Source organism: Cyrtonyx montezumae, unplaced genomic scaffold (assembly GCF_038088225.1).
Source record: "Cyrtonyx montezumae isolate F1298 unplaced genomic scaffold, pur_monq_1.0 scaffold_13, whole genome shotgun sequence".
Taxonomy (NCBI): domain Eukaryota; kingdom Metazoa; phylum Chordata; class Aves; order Galliformes; family Odontophoridae; genus Cyrtonyx; species Cyrtonyx montezumae.
In genome coordinates, this window is record NW_027071859.1 from 29,373,362 (window position 1) to 29,397,945 (window position 24,584).

Genomic DNA, 24,584 nt, shown 5'->3' on the forward strand with positions numbered 1-24,584 from the left:
AAAGCAGTGACAACGTTCAATGACTTAAAGATGTTAATCTGCTTTCTGCCATTCATGCTTTCATTTTTGTCATCTCATTTGTTAATCAAGTAAATTTCATGCAAAACAAATGGCTTTGGGATGTGGCTAATAATAAAAAAGATTCTGTAAAAGCTAAAATACACAGTATTCCAGCAAATTCTGTTGAACTGGATGTTTTAAAAAGGAGTGTAAATGATTAAAATTACTTCTCGATACAAATCTGTCTCGCTAGCAGGTGTGCCACCTGCTATGCACCTGCCTTGGTGACTGTATGTAATAACAGTACCCATGTTGACAACACATACAGAGGTCTTAATGCTGTATTTTTTCTTAAGGAATGTGATAGAGCTTATGTCTCAAAATGAAGCGTCAGTAGAAGAAAAGGTACATGAGGAAAGCAAGGTGAGGATGAAATGGCATTCATCCAAGTGTTTAAGAGGAACTTGGTGATAAAGGAGAACTGTTGCCTGATACTTGTTGGTTAGGTTTGTCTTTCTGCTACAAGTAGGGAATGTGTCTAATATGATGCCCAGTGGAGTAGTTGGGGAACTCTTCATAGGTGAGCTTTGTGACTGTATAATTCAAGTTTATAGAAATGTTAATGAAGACCAAGATTAACTTTCTAATTCCTTCTGTGATGTTCTTTACCACAATCTTTAGGGACACTAAGTTTCATTTAGATAAAATAGCAAGTATTGTAAGAAACATCTGGCAAATGATAACTAGAGAGGGCAAAAGTGGTTCGTTTTGTTAACAGTAGGAATAACTGGTTGAATTCCACAAGGATTTGTGCTAACATGGATGCAGATAGAAGAAAAAAGTTGGACAATGAAGTAACAGAGGTATGTAGATGCTACAAACATTTGTTAGGTTAATATAATGTCTTTTTACTTCAAGGAAATTCCAGATGCTCAGGATTTTCATTCTGTGCATTAAAAATTATGTATTAGATTGAGTGTTGGTACACACCAAGTGATGCAGCTGAATGAGAAGTTGGTGAGAGAATGATTTGTCTAAAGTTTTGTATGCAACAATTGAATCTGAGCTAGTTCTTACCGGTCAACTGAAAGATGGAAATTAGCTAGTACAGAAACATCAAAGCAGTTTTCCATAGCAGTGAAAATGGCAATTCCAGGCATATTATTTATTCTGAAAGGAACAAATGTAAAACAGAAATACCACACTGCTTATGTAGAAATTCATGGCAGGTTAGTGTCTTGAATGTTAACTGTAGTAGTATGGGTTCCATTCTTCACTATCTCAAAAAGAAAAAGTTCAGAGAGAACAACTGAGGATGATCCTAAAGGTATGAATCAGGAAAAACTAAATAGACAAGGTTTTTGTTTGTTTGCTTGTTTTCTGTCTGGGAAAAGGATGCCTGGAGGAGAACAAGAGGGATGTATGTAATCATGGTAGGAATGGATTACTGTCTTATCTAGCACAAGAACCAGAGGTGAGTTGAGTACTAAATAGAATTAAAAGATGCCAGATTGAATCAGGACAAATAACAAAGGAGATGCTTATTTATATAGTGAAAAAGAGATGCTATTTGCTGCAAAGTACTCTTTCTTCTTTAAAGTATTGTTGATTTAAACAAACAAACAAAAAAAAAAAAAAGGAAAAAAAGCTATTGCACACAAAAGTGTCATCCCTGGTTCAGGAAGTCCTCGGTAGGTGCAAATAGCTGGAAGCTGCGATTGATTGTGATAAACCCTGCTTTTTTTGCACTGTTTGTACTTTTCCCTATGTGTCTTTTGTTGGTTATGATTCTTTTCATTTCCTTGCAAAGCATGGGGTTACATTCATTATTTCTAAATGTATTGTAAAATATGTAAAAACAGTAAGAAAAGACTAATTTAAACCACACTCTAATAAAATCTGCTATAAAATTAGTCACACGTTATTTGTGCAAGGCAGCTTTTAGTTGCAGTAATTGGGATCTGGGTGAATAGTGCCTTACCTTAATGAGTGCTGCCTCCATGTTCTGAATCTCCTTCACTTAGATGGCCACGTACTGTCTTATTAAAAAATTTCCATACTGTTGGATATTGGAGTAGATAAATTTGAGATATGATGTAGCGCGACTGTTCTCAGGAAGTCCAGGTTTTCATTCATTTGTTTGATGCTAACCCTGAAATTTCAGCTAGAGGCAAACGTTAATTCATGTCAGTGTCAGGTGTTGGATTAAAAAAACATTGTATGTTGAAATTGTGCTTGGAATACTTCCAAACTGTTGTGTGTATATGAAGAAGAGAAACATGTATTTGGACATTAGACATTTAAGTAATAAACGTAAGGAGTTTTCATATCACAGAAGGAACTCCTAAGTTTGCAGGTATCACTATGTTATGGTTTTGTGATTTTTGTTGTATTGTTGATATTCCACATCATAACATCATGTGGTGTATTGGGAGTGTAAGAGAGAGAGTGTCCGATAAACCGAAGGCCACTGAAACAGTAAAAACCTCGCTTTATAATTTTTAATAGCATTCTAACTTACTACATTGCTAATCAAGGTGTTGAATGATAATTGCTCGTATTTATGTAGGAAAATGATTTGCCACAGCATTGCTGAACTTTTTTGCCCAAATGATAGTTACACATTGACATCAACAAAATGAAATAAATGTATGGGGAAAATGCATACACCTGGTTTATTCCTCTAGATTGTGTTGATTAATAACTCAACTTAAAACCAAGACTTACCTTAACTTGTTCTCATTTCAGCTTTGGATAGATCACAGTCCAAGAGAGATGGAGGTTTTAAAAATAATTGGAGCTTTGATCATGCAGAAGAAAGTGAAGGAGATGCAGAGAAAGAGTAAGGATGCTTTTATCTAGGCTATTGAAAGTATAATTGTCTGTTTACAAATAAATGATTTTTTGTAATTTATCACTAAGAAACTTTATATAACATTTTGAAAATTTCAGTGATTAAGAGAAAATTATCTGGTAGAAGTGCTTATTTAACTAGTATTATGATATAGAAAGTGCATTATATTGTACACTTAATTGTTGACATGAGATTCACAACATTTTGGAAGAGTTGGAGCTGTCTTCAGAGCTACTGTAGAAGTCTGAAGAATGCAGAGAAGAAATGCATTATGTGCAAATTAAGAAAACAGTCGTTTCAGCTTCTTTTACTGGTGATATTCAGTACTTTGCAGTTATGATTAAAGCATTTAAAAAACTAAGCTTAAATATTTTTTTTCTCCCTTATCTTTATTTCACAATGTAGATTTAAGGTAATTTCAGTTCCCATATCATTTATTTCTTTTTTTAATATGTCTGCGTTTTTCCTAAAAGTTAAATGCTATCTGTGTAGCTAGAATAAATCCTGTCCTTTTAACATCATGTTGTTATTGGTGTGCTTTCTAATTCTGTCACTATTCATTTCTAAAAAATTATTAATTTGTTAACAGCTAGTTTCATGTATGAAGGATATGTTTAATTGTTGTTCTTAGATATTTCAAATTGAAACATATAAGTTTAAAAAAGCTGTAGTTCTTTCATAAGGAGAAACTGAATTTGGTGGTTATATACAAAAATAATTCTTACATAGATCTGTAGCTTGACCTCTTTAATAATCTTAAGAGACCGCCATAAAGTAGCATTTTAGTGGGTAATACTCTCTCAAGTATTATGTACAGAAAGGAAATAGGAGAGTACTTACATAACCTCTTAGGCTGCTGCAGGAAGTTGTACTGTAGGTTTAACAAAAAATTAAGAAATGTAATGTTTTAGTCATTAGAATGGATTCAGGATTCCATTCAATTGTGTGTTAAAACATTAAGTTCTGTCAGAAGAACTGCATCGTTAAAAAGATTTTTTGATAGATTCTCAAACTAAGGATGTTCTAGTTCTATGAAATCGAACATGATTTCAAGTGCGATGGCTGCATATGAAGTAGAGTTAATATTTGCATTTTGCTTGTCTTCAAAAATACCTCTTATTTGTAAGCATCTCAGTTTTTTTCTTGTCACCACTTACTGCTATTTTCCATCTCCAACTTGTGTTAACTTAATGCAAAATGATATATAGAGTAATAACACTTTTTATTTCAATGACATTTGAAAAACTGATAATTGAACAGAAGTTTTATATAACAGTATTCCTGAACTTCTCACTCCTTTGAAATATTCTGTATTTTTCCTGTAGCCAGTATTGAAATGCTGTTGCTCACATTAGTAGTTCTTTTTTATATCTGTGAGTAGTGCAGAACCTTATCTGGTAGTACAGGTAAAAGAGCAGCTAAAAATTGATTTCCTCTGAAGATCCTGCCTTTTTTGCTCAGCCATCCTCTTATAAGCAAACTTCAGGGAGCTGTACCTTTTAAGCTGCCCAAGTATTTATTTTTGGTTAAAAACAGACAAATAAAAACCTCTTTGATTGTATTCTGCGTTTTTTGTTTTGTGATAGGCATTGCACATTTCATTTGAGCATGTTTAAATTTTGCTTTCTGTTTTTTTTTTACTTTGCGTAACTTCTTTTCCGTCAGTGTTTTGTTAGAATCTTTAGGAAGCAATCAGTTTGACAATAATTTGTCAGTTCTTTCTACATAACCTTTCTCACTTAGCAGAACGTTTCAAAGATTGGCAACTTCAGTTAATGTAATTGTTTCATCATAAAGCCCCACGACCCCTATTTTGACCACACTAAGCAACGAGTAATTCTTGGGATTTTTTTAATGTCACTTGTACTGGTTATGCTGATGTTCACTAGCCATGCTTTTAGCTTACAGCATGTATAGATGGAAAAAGCTGTAAGTCTGAAGCAAGCACCTAGATGTTTCTCTTGCTTGTTGTTGAATCACTGACATCTTAGTGTCAGATCTTGTCACAGCTTTTTGCACTCCAATGACAGACAGAAAAAAAGTCTGTTTTGAACTAGCCCAGGAGTACCATTCCAACATGTACAGCATAAATGTGATTTAAGAATACAGCAAATGGGATCTGTGCTGGTATTGCTGGTTAGTACTCAGTGTCGGCTTTGTGAGATCAACATAAAAGGTGTGGTTAAGGACTTTATACCAAAGCAATTTTTAGAATATGTGGAATACTTTAAAGTGTGCTGTTTAACTTATTTGGAGAGTTACGTGAGCTGTGTCATCATGGTAAGATGTCAAGTAATGATCTCATATTCAGGAATAAAGATCTGCTATAAACTGAAGAGGATATGGAAAAATATTACGCTCACCACAACATTGTATATGCATATTTAAAATGCTTCTAGAGGTGATATTTTGTTTGAAGCTATAGTTAAAGACAATGAAAATGGGAATTGAGAAGTATTTTATCCCAAAGTATATGCCTGCAGAAAATCTCACCCCACCTGAAACAATAAAATAACATTTGCAATGGCATACCAGATTGGATTTACTTAGAAGATGACGTGAAACTTCTCTTCCTTTATACCTGGTGATCACACAGAAGGAAAGGAACCTTTATGTAGAATAATTAGGGAAAAAAGACCATTGATCAGTTTAACAATGAAATCTGTGTAGTCCTTCAAAGAATAAGTGGTAAGAATTATGTTATGCAGCAGAAGGCATTACATGGTTTTGTAATTTTGTTTGCTCTGTGGTATCCTTCCTGAAGTAGTGTTTTCTTACTTTTTTTTATTTTGATTTTTTCTTACTTAGAGATAGTAAACAACTTCATTCCCTGTGTTCCTGACTGTAAAATGCGAGAATACTTTTTTTTTCCATCTAAGTGTTTTTTTTCCCCAAACTTACTTCCTTATAATTACTTCCCTCAAAAGACTTACCTATGTAGGTATTCTGTGCTTTTGTTGCGACTATTATAAGGTATTAAGTCCTTAATAATAAATCGATAAAGAATTTTTAGTTCAGAACATCCCTTAAGTTCAGAGGTATTTTTTTAATGCTTCTCTTGTGCCTCTGATAACCAGGGCTTTTTTAATGAGTTGACTACCACCACATAATTTTAAACTGTCGAATGTATGCAGTGTGCTGTGAGGGAAAATATGCCAACCTTTTGTTTTCATGTGTAAGAGCTTTAGAAAAGAGATTCCAGTTGCATTTGAAACAAAACTGAAGAGGGACTGTTAGGGCAGACGCTCATGTGGACTTCTAGGCTGGAGAAATGGCCTGGTTGGAACATCATGTAGATGTGCAAGGTGAAAGCAAAGAGGAACAGCCCAAGGCACCTGGATATGCTGGGGGCTGCACAGCTGGAAAACAGCCTGGCAGAAACAGACTTGGGAATCCTGGTAGATGCCAAATCTAGCATCAGCCAGTGTGGAAAGCTATTGGCATCCTGGGCTGCATCAGGAAGAGCAGGTGTAGGGAGGTCATCCCATCCCTCTGCTCAGCACTGCTGTAATCTCATCAGTGTCCAGAAATACCTGAAGTGAGGTGCAAAGAAGATGTAGCCAGGCTTTTTTCAGTGGTGGTCAGGGACAGCCCAAAAGACACAAGGCACAAACTTCAAACACAGGAGGTTCTGTCTAAATATTATGAAGCAATTCTGTGCTGTGCAAGTGACAGAGCGCTGGCTTGGGTTTCCCAGAAGCTGTGGAGTCTCTTCTTTGGTAATCTTTATGGATGCGTTCCTGGGTACCCTGCTCTGGGTGTCCCTGCTTGGATGGGGTTGGGCCAGGTGGATCCAGAGATCTCTGCCAACCTCAGTTGCTTTATGATTCTATAATTGATGGAAATATTCTTTTAGCTCATTGACACAGCATCGAAAATTGTCATGTGATGCTTGGAGTTGGAAGTATAAGTATGTTCTATTGAACTGAGCTGCCTAACTAGCTATTGCATGATTCATAATGGTTTTAAACAGTAAACAAATGAGAAGTCATTAAAGAGGAGTAGAACTATTTTGTTTTCTTGTTCAGTGCCTAAATATTAATGCATAATTTTGAACAACTTCTTGGGAGTTTGCTCTGTTTACCTAAATTGGATAAATCTATTTTTTCTTAATTTTAGTAGAGGCTTAATTTTTATTTATTATTAAGTATAATGTAGTTATAAATGAATGTTCTAATTTGAAAATATTTGTCTGTGGCTCCCTGTTTAAAGAGAGACAAACTATGAAGGCATAACTGACCACTGAGGTTGCATTTAAGTAACGTTAAAATGTTGTCTGATATGTGAGAGTGCCATATATTTTTTTCCTCTGTCTATATAAATTACATCTTTTAAACAAGCAAGTGCAAGCATATGATACATAAGCAAATAGACATTACTCAGTTGCTATGTATTCTGCTCTCTGAAGAAACAGCCTTTCTTTCTTCTACCGTTGCTTATACTTTGCATTCCTTAAAATCTAAAAATATTGGTTCTTTAAAAACATCCAATTCCAAATATTTTTCTAGTCGTGTCATCTTAGTTGCATCAGAAGAGTTATTCTTGCTCAGTCTGATTTAAGGATTTTTTTTTTTATGTCATGTTCATTTGCAGTTTGTTAGCTTTTTTAATGTGAAGGGTAGAAATAGTCACTGTGTACATGATAGTCAGTACGTTGTACCTGCAGCTAAGAATATTTCCCCTTTCTCCATCACTGCTTTTCATCTCCATGACAAGCTGTAGATGTTCTTTGAGCCTTTTGACATATCAGTATCTATTCTTCTGTGATTTCTGCCTGAATGTTCTTAATTAAGAACCACCCAAACCATGAAATTATAACTTGGATAAAAATTGTATTCTGTTTCAGCCAAGAGGGGAATAAATTTACCACGGATGATGTTGAACAGGTTGTGTTTCCTGGAAGCAAGAATTGTTAGCCTAATCTAGCTGCTCTCCATTACAGTTTTTGAAGATTATGGATACACAGTTGCTAAAGAAACATTTGAATGAATGGATGAGTCAAACTGAATGTGCTGTTTTTAGGAAGGCATAGTTTGACAGTAACTGCTACGTGATAATACTTTGTTACACAAATTTTCTCATGAAGCATTGTGAAGTTTGCCATTTTAAACCATTCTGATTATGAACAAAATAATAGTATATTTACTAGTTTAATACTTGATTCAGGGGTTATATAGAATTGATTTGTGATGTCAACAAAATTATTGTGACAGTACTGAATTTTCAGTAGCGTCCTCTGCTTTGAATTAATGTCCATTAATTTTGCTTTTCCTGTATTAGTTCAATATACAGTTCAAGTTTTAAGTTTCCGTAATACATCCTGATAATTATATTGCCCACTTTAATGTTCCTGTTGTTTTGGGCATATTTATAAATTTGTATTTAAAAGATACAGGGGGACAGAAAGACCTTTGTATGTTTAAAATATTTTGCTTATACTCTGTTGCTTTACAACATGCTTGTGGTTTTTTTTTCTCCTGCCTGTCATCATCCAGTGAGGCAAATCTGCTCAGCATAGATGACAGTGATGGGCCCTTCAGTCCAAATGAAGAAAGAAAAGTAAGTGCTCTGTTTATGTTATGGTGAAAAGGTATCTTTGAAGCTTGCTAGGCTTTAAAACCAATGTTGAAAAGTCATTTGTTCAGTGTTACAAAATGAAAGTGTGTGTTGATTGAGCAGCCTATGTGCTCCACTTGCTTATCTGCATGCTCTTAATATCTCCTCTTAAGCCTAGAGATCTTGTCAGTTGGTATAGTGTTCTGAAAATATTAGCACAAATAATTATTATTAAGTTTAAACACTTATCATTAATGAGTTTATTTTAATTGGAAATATTCATTATTGTATCCCATAATGGCTTAATATCAAGTTCCCAATTTTATTTACATGTATGTATATACAGATGGAATTTGTGCTTTTTGTGTTTTTTAAGATAGCTAGCTACTGCAGAGATGCTTCATAATGCTTTGCAGGTGTGATTGTTTTATTTAGCAAGGAATCCTACTGATTAAGACTGTGTTACTACATTTACAGGAAATAAACTATTTCAGAAATTAGAGTTCATGTTGAACTACTTGGTTCTGATTGACAGATGCAAATTTGAGGATTATTGTATCCAGTGACTTCCCTGGCTTTGAAACAGCAAACCTTCTGGAAAAGACATTTTGTTCTGTTTGTTTCATTGAATTTTTGTTTTCTCAAAACATGCCATTCCCATTATTCTGCATCTGAAAGGTGACATACCTGTATCTAAAATGGGAATACAGCTTTGGTGCCAGCATGGTTATGAAGCAGGTTAGCTTTGTATTTTTTAATGATCTTCTCAGAGGTATGAAGCTGTTTCACATATAAAATATTTAATAAATAGACTGTCTGGAAAGGAAGAATTGGAGGACTTCTGATACACCAAAGAATTCTGTCTTCCAGGATGAATAAATCACATGGAGGATAACTCTCAAACTATTCTTAATCAGATAGAGAAGTTTGTGCAGTGAACTTTGTAAGAATCTCTAGAAGGCTGAGAACAACACTTTTATTGAAGTTGGCATTTGGGTAGATTATACATAAAATTTTGTATCATAGCTATCTGAAAATTAAGCCAAAGTAGTATTTCTGTAAACATTTTGTAATATATTTTTGTTTTTACGTTTCATACAAACATTGTAATGCTCAGAAATTCTGTTGTTGCAGTCCTTCCGTTGTCGACCTGGAGCTGTCGGCATCAGTGGCGATTCCATAAAGACGTATGCGAGGCGAGGCAAAGCTGCAAGCTTGAGACCTTTCAAAGGGAATGCGATCGGCCTCAACATGATGGGAAATAGCAAGAAACTGAGGTACTGCTAGGAGCTTTCTGTTTACTTAACTACTTAATCACTGATAAATGTCAGTAATAAGTGAACACAATTTGTAGTTTGATTATATTATCTGCTGTGCGTGTAAGGAAACTAACAACGTAGCCTTCTGTCTTTGCTCAGAAGTGCAGTACAGTATAAAGTCTTTCCTCATCCAAAATCTTAGCAAAGCACTCTAGTAAAACACTGAAGCATTATTAAAATAAAATGAGAGCTTTTGCACTTGTTGGTGCCTTACCAGTATTGTCTGTATGAGTTATTGTTATATGAGTTATGCAGTGCTGACAGATAGAAGAGTATTTGTAATGTCTCCATTAAGAATTTTCTAACTTTCCATAACTGAATTGCCAAAGCTGTTTTAGGATGCATTGTCTCTTTCCCAAACTGCAAAATAATATTTGATTTAAGAATCACTGACTTCTTTGCAAGGTTCAGCACGTAACCTTACTCCTAGGTGTTAGCTTGAAATTGTTACTTGCATTTAGAGTTGACAGGAACAGAGTTAAAACATTCAGTGCTGCACTTGCTTGTTTTTACTGTCCAACCTTGTAAGACAGATCCCTTAATTTAGTGTATAACAAAAAGAGATACATTCATATAACTTTCCCTGAAAGAATCTCACATTGCTAGAGTACTCCTGGTTTGGTTATGTTTGCAGGAATGAATAGGCCATTGTCTAGCTATAACTTGGCCAGTCATCTAATGCATACATAACTGTACGAGTAGTACAGCGTCGTTGGTTATTGGGACTTGTGACAGAGTTATTTCAGAGAACTTCAGAGTTATTCAGAGTGATGTATGTACTCTCCTGCTATTCAGATCCAGTCTGAACTGACCCTGCATCTTGTTACAGAAGAATGGATTCACAAATTGTAGATACTTTAGCCAAAATAAAGGCTTCTTGTCTTAACGTTGCAACTGTAACCTATTCTTATATGTTAATCTGTCTTGTTGAAGTTCAGGAAGATGGTGACAGTGTCTTAACCAGTTGTTATGCAACTCCCTAATTTAGTTCTTCTGTAGCATGTGTATGGTCTTAAATTCATTAATTTTTAATCAAAGAAAACAAAATTTAAGAAACAAAAGAACAATCCCTAGAGATCCTGAAGTTACTTCTATAACTGAAATAAAAATAAAATAAATATGTATGGGTAAATAGTTGCTGAGGTGCTAAGCATTTAATTATGGCATTCTGTTGCTTGGATTGGATCTGCCTTCCATTGACAAATACTGCATTATAAATAACTGACATTTTGTGATCCAGCCACTGTAGTGAAGATCAATGGTGGGTTAGCTTTGAGGTGTAGCTTTGAGGTGTAGCATGACAGGTACTTACTAATGAACATATCTGTGTTTGAATTACTGGAATAAAGAGAATTCTGAGGGTTGGGAATGCAGTTGGGCAGCTGGATGAAGTTAGTTCAAGAAGGTCAGATACCGGAGATCCTTGAGCATCTGTGCATAGTGATATTTTTATCACGAAGTTGAAGTTTTTCAACTTTGTATGCAGAGTAAATATTGGTGGTTTTCATTAAGATTTCTGAGAGTGTGACTCGGTAATATTAGTATTATTGTCCTTCAGTATTTCCTAAAATTCAGGAAATTAGGGACTGGGAGATGGTAAGGATAGAAAGATGCAAAGACAGAAGAAATTTCCCTTATACAGCTCCACTTGCATGCAGAGCATTTTAAACTAACCCAAGGTTTTTGTCTGCTGTTTGGTGTTGTACAGTAAGGCCTTTGTTTGAAGCAAATTCAGTATCAAACCCAACTTGACTGTTCTTGGGTTTTTTTTTGTTTTTGTTTTTCAATTTATCGTAAGATCTCATTTTGAATCGTTGATTTCTTTGTGAGTTTTTGATGACTTGCATCAAAAATTCTTATGATATAAGACCCTTAGATTTTCTCTCTGGAAATGTTCAGTTCAAGTTATTCAATGATCAGCAGAATTAATGTAGTCTTTATTGGGTTCTGTGTTTCGGAGATGTTGTGCTTGGTTACTTCTAGGTGTATCTCTGTTGGTCAGTGCAAGATTTCTCTGTGCCTTGCCTTTATAATGTGCAGTGCTCAGAAGTTACCAGGATCAACTGATATAATGTGATTGTGTAACCTTGTTTTCTTCCAAGTCTAGACTCTGAAGTGGTGCGGTGTTGTCATTACATTCTGACTTCTTTGAGATTTCTACAACGCTTTTCTTTGGGCGTATATTCTGACAAATTTTAATGTTCTTTGATTTTCTTAAAGCTGTGCTGAAGCTAGCAAAGCCAATTTCTGTTTGGATGTGGCCATATTGCAACTCGCTTCAATTTATGATGAAATTCTCTGGTGATTCAGTCTGTATTGATGATCTATACAAAGACTAAGATCATAGAGCAGATTGTATTTTACAGCTGTCCTACTTGGAAGTATATCTCACTCCATATGAATCATTTATGTGTACCATCTAGAACAGTCTGCTTTGAGTCACATGCGATCACCCAGCAGACTGTGATGTTCTCTTCCAGCATCTACAGGAGCTTCTCACTCCTTTGAGTGTGAGACTCAAAGCAGGAGCACTGCTAGACAGTTTTATCTGCTGCGGAGGCATAAGACTTGAAGTTTCCAAATCATAGTTTGGCAAAGCTTAGATAACAACAAATGAAATGGTAAAACATGATGAATGTGCTTCTAGATTTACTTGCTTATTTTAACCTGTGTAAGTCTTTAGCATCTGAAAAGCAATTCCTGTGCTTTCCTTGTGTTTTCTCATCTAGTATCTCTTCATAGAGAGTCTGGAGAGAAACTGGAAATCAGAGAGGAACTGAGAGATGGTTGAGTATTTAGAACTGATTGCTGTCAGGATTTTATTTCTCAAGTGAACTGAACGGAAGGTTGACTGTAAATTGGTCTAGACAATATGCAGTCTTAGCTTAGATGTTTGTGGCATGAGTGTTTGTATTTACTTCCATGATGTTGGGGACTGAATGTGATGTTTTACCATTTGGTTAGTTTAGGTAGGTCTTGTTCCATTCTATGCGTGGTCATATTATGACCAGTGAGATTCTATCATGTTATAATACTGAAATGTTCTGAAAGCATCTGATTATTATTACAATACTTGGTATAAAGCTCCCAAAAGGGTAAGCGAAGAATAAATAAATAATAAAAATAGAAAGTTTCTCATCCTCGTCTTTTGGGGAATATAAAGGAAGGATTAGGAATCGATTTGCAACTCTGTTGGAAATTCTGGGCCTAATGATTTTCTTATTTTTCATCACAAGATGAATAGAGGAAATGAATATTCAGCTGAATAATACTTCTGATAAATATTTGGAACTGTTTGGAATGCTTTTTCACGTTTAATACATTTCATACAATATTTAATCCAGTTGAAATATCCAATTAGATTTACAATCTAAATCTAAGTGTTTTATTTCCATAATTTGAAACAGTTAGTGTTGTCAGCATGCTATCTTTGGGAAACTTCATGACTTTTCGAACATTTTAAATGCAGTATTGTGTGTGCTATAGTAGAAGTGCACAGGTTAATAATGGTCTTCACAGGACTGCTTCATTATTCACGTATCAGACAGAAAATTGTATCTTTGTATCTGCTTTTAAGAAGTGGTTAGAGGGAGGTGTCCCTACAGCGTTACCTTGTTTATGTAATAATGAGTTTAAAGCCTTGTAAGGTTTTTAATAAATGAGGAAAATGAAAAAATATTAAAGAATGTTGGTGAATATATTGTTTCCATGCAGAGCCCTGTTAAGATAGCTTATCAGTGTCTACTGTTTTTGAGCTGTGGTGTATTGTTTCAGCTACTAATCATCTTATTGCCATACATTTGCTGCATTTGTTTTCCTTAAGGAGTAACGATATCTGAGAACTTCATGTAAATACAGTTCAGTCTGTTTGTATTAGGCAGTATAAATCTTCTTCTCATTACATTAAATACTTTTTCTTAGAAAAATGTGTAGGTGGAAGAATTAATTATAAATGGTTATATTTCATTTTAAAAAGACAGCATCATATTGGAATGAGGAGGTTGAACAAAGGATAGCTGGTTCACAAGCATTTTGAATAGTGATAAAATGTGATTAAAAATGTCAACTTTTTCTTTTGGGGGGAAAAAAGTGAACATTATCTGTTTTATTCTGCAATCTAATGCTTTTTATGCCTATTAAATAGAGCCTAACAAGTTACATTATTGATTTCAGAAGCAATTTGTTGATTATTGTTTTTATGTGACTTACTGTAAAAGTAGGGCACCACAATTTTTAGCTAAGACACTGTAAAAGCAACAACAAAGAACTGTGGAGTCCTTTCTTAAATCACTTTTTTCTGTACTTTTGCAGTGAAAATGCTCAGAATGTGTCTTGTCCTGTAACTGTGGTACATGGTAGACGCTTTCACCATGCACATGCACAGACAACAGTAGTAAAAACAGCAGCCCAAAGGTAGGACTAAGTGAATTTGTTTATCCAGGTGTTCCTGTTGTAAGAAGTTATTTCTGGTTTTGTACATAATTAGTTTTGTGCCTAATAGTTTTCCTTATGCTGTGAAGTGTTTGAAGGAAACATAATTACATGGTGCATACTTGATCATGAGCCTTGATCTCAATTACTGAATCTTATAATTTAAGACTCGTTGTATAACATCTTAGAGATTACTAATTTTAAAGCATTCTGACATATATTCATTAGGAGAGCACCTGATGAAACTATGTTGAGAAAATACTTTGAAATAGACATAGCATGCAGTAGAACTTAATACAACTGGAAATGTGATAATCAAGTACAATTTGAAATGAACTCCTGGTTGTGTAAGGCCCATTTGAACATTAAGCAATACATGCGATGATCATGTCTTCAAACACAGCATAAAATGTATAAACTAGCACGTCTCACTGAAGTGAGATTTTACATTTGTATAAATATCTATTGGAGTAAATTACAGGAAACTGGGAGATTTTACTCAACCATGCTGATTTAAACATTGATGTTTTGAAGCCTCAGAGCATATCAGAATTCTATTAATACTAGCATTTGGAGTGTCAGACTTCTCATATGCAAACATTTTCACAAACATACGAGCTAACCATTGCTTTAAGAAATTTTCTTGTAAATTTTCATTCAGAGCCCCTTTTATGGATTTTGTGTATTTCCACTGACCTGTCAGCATTCTGTAGCCTCATTTTGCTGTCCTTTTTTTTTTTTTTCCTGTGTATGTGTGTGCAAGTTTTTGGGGTTGTGAGATCATACATAGACATACTCCTATTTTTCGTACCATTTCCCTCATTTTCATGTCTGCCTTCAAAATAACAAAGGCCCTGTAGGAACGTGAATGAGTGATGTGATCCAAGTGTTTACTTGGGTGATCTGGACACTGAGGAAGCAAACCAAAGATGGATTTTATGATTCAGACTCAGAGAACCTATACCGTTGTTGCCTCCTTCCATTTCTGCTTACACTGTGAAGTCTGTGAATGTCAAATAACACTGACGCTTCCCTTTACTTGTTAGTAATAGTAGATGCAGCAGTAATGATTTTGCTTTTCTCTATTTCTTAACATCAGTGTGAGGCAAGGGTCTGTGAAGAGAATTGGTAGAGTTTTTCCTAGGAATTAAAGCTAGAAGACAATGTTTATGTTGACAGTATGGTTTAGACTGCACCATCTATGCTCTTCTTATGTGCAGTCCTTCTTAGAACAGTTTTGTTGAGGAAAGCACGAGGCATCTTTAAACATGTATGCTGTTACCCTTCACTTGTCCTTTTCTTCCTTTTTAAAAATAATTCTAAAGGATAAAAGCTAATCAGAACTACTTAAAGTGAACAGAAAACCACATGAGAGCTTTTGTCCCTGATGATATTAGTGTACTGGATTAAACTTCTGTTACGAGATGGTTCTTCGAAACAGCCTACAGAGATGGATTCATCTTACCTAGTTACATCCCTTAGGCATATTCAGAGTGTTGATTATGAGTAGTGCCTCTTTTTTCTTCTGCAGTTGAGAGCTGTTTGATGGCTTATTTGCTTGGGTAGTTGAATCTGGCCATAATGCCTTGATGATAATCCTGAGGGGATATATGTCTTGCCTACCTGCCTTTTCGCACCAGTGAGAGATGTGGTTGTTTTTTCTTTTTAATAAGTCTTTAATATAACTTGTGGGGAGAAGAAAGTAGTGACCTTGTATGTGTGACACACTGAAAGAAAACTAAAGCATAATACGAGCAAGTTGAATATTGCATGAATGAATTGGGTAGCAGTCCTATTGAATGTTTCTAAACATTTATTTCTGGGATAGTTATTTTACTGCATTTACATCAACATCACATAGTTAACAGTTACTGTCAGCATGTTTTGGACACTCAAAAGTGGGAAGTAGTCATAAAAATTCTAAGTAATGTTTTGCTACTGGAGTGTTGCAGACCAGTGTTAATCTGACCGATTTGTATTTAGAATTCAAGGGTGAGCTTTCCAAAGGATTTTTAATTTCAGTAGTTTTTGCCAATTGACTCAATTGGTGACTCTTGGAATGCTTCTAAATCTGCTTATGAGTTAGTAGATAGAAGATGGGCTCACGCAATACCTTTTTTGCCCTGTAGCAAGGGGTTCTCAATGCTACTTAATCTGGAACATCCATATTTCTAAGTTAGAAAAAAAAGCATTATTAGAAAGAAAAAATAAGTCCTTAGAAAGGAGTATCTGCAGAAAATGTAACCGTTAATAAAATTGCAGGTAGATAAAGACTAAGAAAGAAAGGTGGTAGCATGGAAACTGAGTTCTGAGGTGTTTGTTTTTTTCTTCTATAAATTTGCAGGCATAACGAAGTTGTGCTCTATTATTTCCATTTGTAGATTTTTCTTTCTTTTTTTTTGTTAATCAGTTATATTATAGAGAAAATAATTTTGACAAACCTAACATATTGTTCTTAAATTGGTGTTGAGTTACTGAAAGGATAAAATAAAAATAAAAACTAATTACTTCTGGGTAGGCCTCATCTCTGGCACTGATGTTACTGACTGTTATGGTTCCTTGAGTGCCCACATAGGGCGTTCTAATTGTGAAACTTGGTCAAGTTGAATTTGGAGATCTTGTGGTATGTGCTGTGTTTCTGATCTTTTCTCTGACTTCCTTACACATGCATGTTAAGTTAAATTCTGGCTGAATATCTGTTGCACTGGTATTTCAAATTCACGATTTAAAAAAAAAAGCATTTCAAAATAGTATTTTGATAAATATTATTCATATTTTTTCCAGTGGAATCTTGGGATGAAATTGAAATTTATTCACTTCTGATGCAAGAGATTTTCAGATATAGTCTGGTGTTGTGGTTGGTTCAAACACATGTTGCTTCATTTAATGGACTCCTAATTCTGTCTTATGCTATTGACTGGCTGTCCTCTAAGACTTGGCATTGGAAGAGCGTGTTATATACAGCATGCCTAACAAATCTTAATGCACAACTTGCATGAAGCAGTTTGTGGGGACACTGCTTGACTCTGGGCTCTACTGAGAAATGCCATCTCTTAATCTTTCTGAAATGCAGAATAGAGTTGGTTTTTTTTTCAGTGCATTATATTAATGGAAGATTTTAAAACAAGCAGGTGAGGCATTTAGTGTAATGACAGTACAGGGTTTTTTTTTTTTTTTTTTGCAATCTTTTAGTTTCTTTATCACTTACATTCTTAACAGTGTGCTTGTACTGTACTTGTAAACAGTTAATCCATGCTACAGATTAAACTATGCCAAGAATATAAAGATACTTGAAAATGGCTACATTTGGAGGTGGTTTGGGTCAAACTGGATTCGTGAACTCAGATGTGATCTACCCAATAGTTTGTAGAGACAACTTCCAATTGTGATATGTATTTTTTTAACCACTTCCCTGAAGCATTTACTGATCATCTCATCCTCTCAAAGATGAAGTGTTCAAATTGTTTTTTAATTCCTTTCACTCTCTTCCCAGGATATCAAGCATTGTACAGATTTAATGTTTTTGGTTTTTTTTCAGAATTCGGTCGGAATTAAATTTTACACACTGAAAAGGGGGCAAGTAGCATTTGGCCTACTGACCTTTGTTAAGTAATTATCATTTGTGCATTTATTGTTACTGTTGCAAAAATGCTGTGAAGAATAATAATACTGCTTATTTGAAAGCTAGTGTAGTGAGTACAAGAGGGTAACGAAACAATTACAGTGAGCACCTAATAACTTTTGAATTTAGTGATGTGCAACACATGCGGGGCTTTGCATCTTATGTTTTTTTTTTCTTTTTTCATATTTTAAGCAATCTGGACCGAAAGGAAAGGTAAGCTTACTGTTGATGAAATGAGCATGGCAATAGGTATTAAGAAAATCAACTGAATAAATACTGTATCTATGCTATTTAAAGAATAATCCAGTCAGTCATAACTGTGTGAGGGATTTGCTTGCTTTGATGTCATTTTTTTTTTAATGGAAGAATAATGGGACCACAAAAAGAGCCTTTAATAAGAACATCTGTGAACAATGCCATGTTACAGTCAACTTCGCTGTGTTCCCACTGAAGTTTGTGTTGGGGAGGAGTATGGATATCCATAATGAGAAAATAGATACGTTTTTAACTTTATCTGCAGTTTCATTCCTAAGTCTTGCTAGAGTATCAAAGTGTATGTAATAGAATATTTCTTAGGCATATCTTAGTAGGTCGTTTAACAGCTTAAACTCTTAACTCTTTTCATCTTGGTTTGAATAGTATTAAAGACACTGTGCTAATAAAGTATGTATGGTAACTGTAGAGGTATTAGCGAGAACATATGCTCCATAAGACTTGTTTGTTGCAGATTTGTCTCATATTAGTCTCATATTCTCTATCTATTTTATCTATTTTGCCTGTATTTTTTTGCTTACAAGTATATTTTATTTTTCTTTCTCTGTAACCTGCTTGTGTAGATTATTGCAAATGTTTTGTTGCTGGTAATTTATTCATTTTTATATCTTTATGTGTGTGGTTTTGGCAGTACAAGCATCATACCAGGTTTTATTGTTTAGAATATATCTATAATGTTTAACCAGTAACAATATAAATAACCCAGAAATCTGTTGTAGATTTGTTTTTTTTTCATTTCACAATTTTGAAGATTTATTTAAAATTTAGTAGTAAAACCAAGCGTTTCTGTGTAACCACTTTTCATTACTAGTTAAAGGAAGTTTCAAAGGGATATTGACCAGTCACCTTTAGTACTCTTACAAGGAATAAAACAGTTCAGTTGAAAGGGACCTACAAAGATCATCACATCTAATTAAACAACTTCAAGGTTAAGCCAGAGTTAAAATTTAATTAAGAGTGTTATCCAAATGCCTCTTAAACTCAGACAGGTACAGGAAATAAACCATCTCTTTAGGAAGCCTGTTTTAGTCTCTGGCTACACTCTCAGTGTTTTTCCTAACATGTAGTGAACCTGCTTTAACACTGATTTAAATCATTAAAGTGTTCAGTCATCCTTTCACTGCCCTGGCTTTGACTTAATCTATTTTTTTCCCTGTTTTTCTTTGTTTTGTGTTTATGTTATTAATTAACCATTTGGTTATTAATGCTTTTAATTTGGTACTGTATGCCCTAAGAAAACTGGGGCTGATTTGCATGTCAGTAATCTTAGTTTTCCCTTGGGGCTCCCTGTTCATTTCTTCCTGTATTTCTGGATACATTTGTTTTTCCTCTGCTTTTTGTTGCTTTCTCAGAAGAGGAAGAAGATGTAAGCAAGTGTTTCTAAACTGTCGTGGTAGGTGCAGCTGCAACTCCTGACTTTCTGGGCCAGATAGGTCTACTGACCTGCAGAACAAAAAACTCAGCTCCCTACAGGGATACTTTTCTCTTTCATAGAATCACAAATATGGGTTGGGTTGGAACGGCCCACAAAGATATCTAGTCCCAGTTCCCTACTGTAGACAGTGATACCTCCCACGAGACCAGGTTTTTCAAAGTCCCATCCAACCTGTCCCTTGGTACCTCACTTTTCCTATAAGACATGCAGCTGTGGTAAATCATACCCCTGCACTTTGATGCACTTCATTTTCTTCATTCATAATGCCTTATTATATTTTTTGTGTAAGATTTTGAAACCAACAGACTGTGTTCTCTGGAATAACTCCAAGTATTAGCATACTGTGCCAGAGTGGGGAAAGGGTAAAAACGGCATCCTCATAAAGAATCCAGTCTGTGCATTAAACGCAGCTCTCGTGTAAGGTGTGCCTTTGCAACATGAGGAGTTGGTGTGGCCTTGCACAGTATGTAATATCCCTGGATCATTGGTAGTTCTGAAAGTTCTGATCTAAGACAGCACTCTGAATTCTCAGATCCAGATGTTTCTTTAGGATTATTCCTTTCTTGCATAGATGGAAACTGTTCCAGATGTGTCTTTTTTCTTTATTTTTTTGTAGAGAAGAAATTTTAATATCCAAATTCCATTATAGCTGGATTGTGTCACAGGGATTTGTCTGCCACTTGAAGGTGTGGAGATAGTAAGGTCCAAATCAGTCAGCAAAGGAATGTGGCAACAGCCTTTGATTGATCAAAATTCAGATTTCGTGCTGAAAGTAGGAAATCAGTGGTGTTGTTTTGTCTGGGTAAGGCATGTTATCCTAGAATACTTTACTATTTAGACATTAATGTTTGTCAGAAGTTCAGGATTGTTACAGTCCAGACTACCTCAGCATGTCTTTATCTTAGTGTGACTACCTTTGTCACATCTGTTGCAGAAAGAACTTGATCTTTCTTGGTCTGACAATTAATGTTTTCCTGTTAATGCTTTTCTTTTTGAGGTTACTTTATCAAATACTGATCTACCTCCCTTGCACTTAAACAGTTTTTATTTTGATAGCTCCATAATGAATGAGATACCAGAATTATTTAGTCTCTGAGCATAGTATCTTGCTCTACAAGCAGAATCTAAATCTCCTAAGAAATATTTTAGGAAACTGAACATACAAAGAAAGAAACAAAAACAAAAAAAAACACTTTTTCTTTTAATCGAAATAATAATTGCAATAACCTTATTCACAAGGATGGCAGGATCAGTAATCAATATTGTATTTCTTGTTTCTTTATTTGGCACAATGTGTAGATAGTCTGTCATTTTCAAGTGCTTGATCCCTCCTTTATTCTTTCTGAAAGGAAGACTACTAGTTTGAGTTTCATTAACAGGATTTGACAGCAAAAAGGTGTTTTGAAGTGCTTTTTGCATTGTAATCTTCTGTGCTATTGTTTTCTTCTCCAAATTATTGAAATGGTTTTCCAAATAGTCCTTTTAAAGATATATGGCATATTAGTGTTTTAAAGCTTGGGTTTCCATTCTGCATTCTGTTTCTGTGTTAGTACACAAACTGTTCATTGTGTTAAGTACCTCACTGTAGGAGGTATCAAAGGATCTGCCACTATTCAAATGACAGCACATTTTGTGCTGAAGGAGAAGGCTTTGTTTATCCATCTGTAAAAACTTTGTGCTTGTAGTAGTCTCTGCCTATTTATTTGTATGGGTTTCTTTGGTTGGCTTTGGCTTTTTTTTCAGTGCAAGGAAGGTAGCAGGAGGAGCTTCAGATTGCAAAGTGAACTGTTAACCATCTCCAAGAAAACATTTTTCTCAGATTAAATCTACAGTTAAATTGTGTTTAAAACTGTTATCACCTTTGTTTCCAACTCAGAGCAACTTCAAGCCCGATCCAAGCAGGTAGCTTGGGTCACAAATAGGAAGAGCTGGAAGCTACTGTGCACCTAGAATACTATGATCTAAACACTGTTAATGAAACTTGGTGGGATGAATCACTCAATTGAAGCTGTGTAGTCAGTCGGTAGCTATAAACTGTTTGGGATACAGGCATGGAAAGAAGACAGGGACAGTTGCCCTCCCTGCCAAAAAATGGGTAGGCACAGAGCTGTCTAAAAAATGAGGAACAGATTGAGAGCTTATGAATAAAACTAAGGGTCCAAGCCAACAAAGGATGGTACGTGGTTGGCATTTACTATGTGCTCCCTAAATAAGGGGAACTTGTTGGCAAAGTGTTCTTCCTTCAGCTACAGAAGGCATGTCCAAACCACGAGCTGTGTGCAGCCCCAGACTACTAGTATTATAGCCTCACACAATCATACAATTTTAACATTATCATGTGATTTTTAACAATATTTTTCATGAGTCAATTCCGTGCAGCTAGAACGTGCACTGCACAAGGGACATCAGAAAGCTGTGGAGGCTGTCTCCACCTCTCATGACCACCACACAAGTACAGTTGAATCGAAACCTGTGTGTTAATTTCAAAGGTCCTGATAATTTGGTGCTTTAGGAAATCATATGGTGAAACCAATTAAAATTATTCCTAGTTCTGAAATCTGTTTCAACCATAGATTATTTTTTTTTCAGGTGGTCTCTCAAGATTTAGCTGTGTTTGTTTGAGATATTACTGCCTACAGGTGTTTCCTTTGTCTCCTTTGCTGTTGATTTTTGTCCTTGCAATCAGGGGAAGCATTATCTGATACATGTGACCCATTTACACAGCAGTGAATTAAGCAGGCAGTAAACAAGGCCTCCTGTGTTTCAGGTGTATGTCATCTTATGTTAACACTAGCAGTAATCTACAGCTGTGGATCAGTGTATGAGCAGGGAAAGAGCTGTCATAAGTAGTAACTAAGATGCTGTATTTGGAATCTTAATTGGACAGTAGTACAATTTGGTGTGCTCGTCTGCAACTGAAATTTTCTTTTATAAGACTCAGATAATAATGTATTATATGACTATATGAATAAAAATGATAGTATGGAAATTATACTGTCCAAAGTTCTTTTGTCAGTTAGTTTGTCTGTGTAGTATTGTCTTCTTAAAGATGTACATATTATTCTGTGTTATTTTTATCTTTGGCCACAATTTTTGCCATTGCATGTCTCTTCTCTGCTTTATTTCTTATGTGTTGATTTTTTTTTATGCTGTGGAATCTAATATTAATAGTTGTTTTCCATTTTTAGCCTTTAAAGTATCAGTGTTAACAGTTCATGAATGTGGGGGAAGAGATATTCATGGCAGTTCTTGAAGACTTTGGTCTGAAAGTGAGATTTAAACTACTGGTGATTATCAAAAAGGATTTAGATCAGAAACACCTAAGACATTTACTGTAGTGTTTTCTAGCATTTTGATGATACATATATATTTTTAAGTTCTCTTGTAGATGTTATTTATTCATAACTTTCAGATATAGTTCTCATTTTTCTTTTCATGAGTAGTTGTGGCAGAATTATAATGGTGCCTGTCAAAAGAACAACTGTATGTATAATCTGTTTTCCAGAAAAGAATATCCTCCTCAGCTTCAGAAAGTAGAGGCAGACCACATTAGGTTACCACGACCTCAAGGCCTGGGTAAGTTATGTAGAATTCTCATTTCTTCTAAGCAGAATTATTTTTTGAATCAGTGCTGTAGGCAGATGTATTGTTAAACTTTGAGTAACCGTTAGTGTCTCTTTATATCCTTATATCGTGCTATTTATATCAGTTTGTGCAGGAGTGAACAGTGTCACTTTTTTTGCCAGATTTCTATAGCCTGTTCAGTGATGTTTTAATATACTTTAACTGAACTCCAATATAAATGCAAATGTAGTTGTATTTAGAAACAGAGAACTGTTGGGTTTGGAACAGATGTCTGAAGATTACATAGTGTTAACACCAAGCCCCCCAACTCGTTCTTGAGTTACTGATGAGGAGTTTCTGTAGTACTGTTAGTATAAACAAAATATTATATGCTAAACCTCACTCGGTAAGAAGTATATTTATGTGCTGAGGTAGAGAAAAGAATAGCCCAGCAGCAGCATCACCCTGTAGGTCACCTAATATAAGCTCTTATCTCATTGGTAGAGACCATCAATGGAGATAATCTGGTGCAAGAGGGAAAATGTAATTTGATTTGAGGGGTGGAAAAAAATTGGGAAAAAAAATAGCAAACACCATGTTCTTTTCAGCTTTGTCAGTATTGATACAGATAATTTGTGAACTAGCTAGACTCTCTATGTATGAATTGAAAAAGTATTCATATATAATATTAAAATGGTAGCCTTTAAAAAACTTAAGGATAGAAACAGGAATTAAAGTAGCAATTCAGACTAGCTTCTTACATTGTGCTGAAATAAGGCCCTTCTTATAACAAAATCTCATTCTGTATGTTGTTAGTTTAAAGTAAATTAGGGGTTTCTTTATTCCTGTACAATCCTAGTATTTAAATTAATTATACCCCTATATAAACCAAGTTATGACAGTATAGTTCATTGTATTTTGCTGAGTTTTGTGAGGAAGGAGTAAATCCTAAATTGCACAGAATATTTTCATTTATTTTAAATACATTCACCAGTAGTCTCTTTGTGAAAATTACCATCAGTGTCACGTAGCAATTTCTTATCTCCTCTCAGCAGAGAGACTTTCTTCCAGTTGTAGTGAAGTTACAATACATTCTTGAGACCAAAGTCTCCTCCAAAAAAAAAAAGGAATAAAAAAAGTAAAGGTATAAATTATCACCAAGAGACACAGAAGTAATAGTAATAAAACAACATTTTCAATATCATTTGAGGGAATTTTTTCTTATCCATTCAGCAAGTCATGAGACACTTAGGAGTTAAACTGTAGTTTTTGAATGTTTAGAAAAATAAAATTGTTCTTCACATTAGAGTTTGTTTTGAAACAAGATCATAATATGAACGTATCTGAACAGATGTTCCTTGTTATTTACATTTTTTTCCTCCTAGACAACGTAATGGAAAACACAGAAGAGTCAGAATCAGAATCAGAATCTGAAATTAAGAGAAAAGTGCAACAAAAACGTCACTGCAACTCATTTCAGTCTGATGTGTCGCTGTCTTCTACAAAAAAAGGCTTGCCCCAGTTGAAGGT

At 34.9% G+C, this 24,584-nt stretch overlaps 1 protein-coding gene across 4 annotated transcripts in view; it reads left to right on the plus strand.

The window, feature by feature from the left end:
- SENP6 (SUMO specific peptidase 6) overlaps positions 1 to 24,584 on the plus strand; it is a 64,431-nt gene that overhangs the window by 13,633 nt on the left and 26,214 nt on the right. For 2 of the 4 annotated variants that reach the window (XM_065730919.1, XM_065730921.1), the window contains exons 2-7: positions 2,749 to 2,842; positions 8,350 to 8,413; positions 9,545 to 9,687; positions 14,041 to 14,142; positions 22,996 to 23,066; positions 24,440 to 24,582. In XM_065730919.1, coding sequence (XP_065586991.1) covers positions 2,749 to 2,842; positions 8,350 to 8,413; positions 9,545 to 9,687; positions 14,041 to 14,142; positions 22,996 to 23,066; positions 24,440 to 24,582 — 617 coding nt within the window. Of the gene's footprint in view, positions 1 to 2,748; positions 2,843 to 8,349; positions 8,414 to 9,544; positions 9,688 to 14,040; positions 14,143 to 17,974; positions 17,996 to 22,995; positions 23,067 to 24,439; positions 24,583 to 24,584 lie in introns of all 4 variants that reach the window. The other 2 variants (XM_065730918.1, XM_065730920.1) reach the window with 2 other exon arrangements.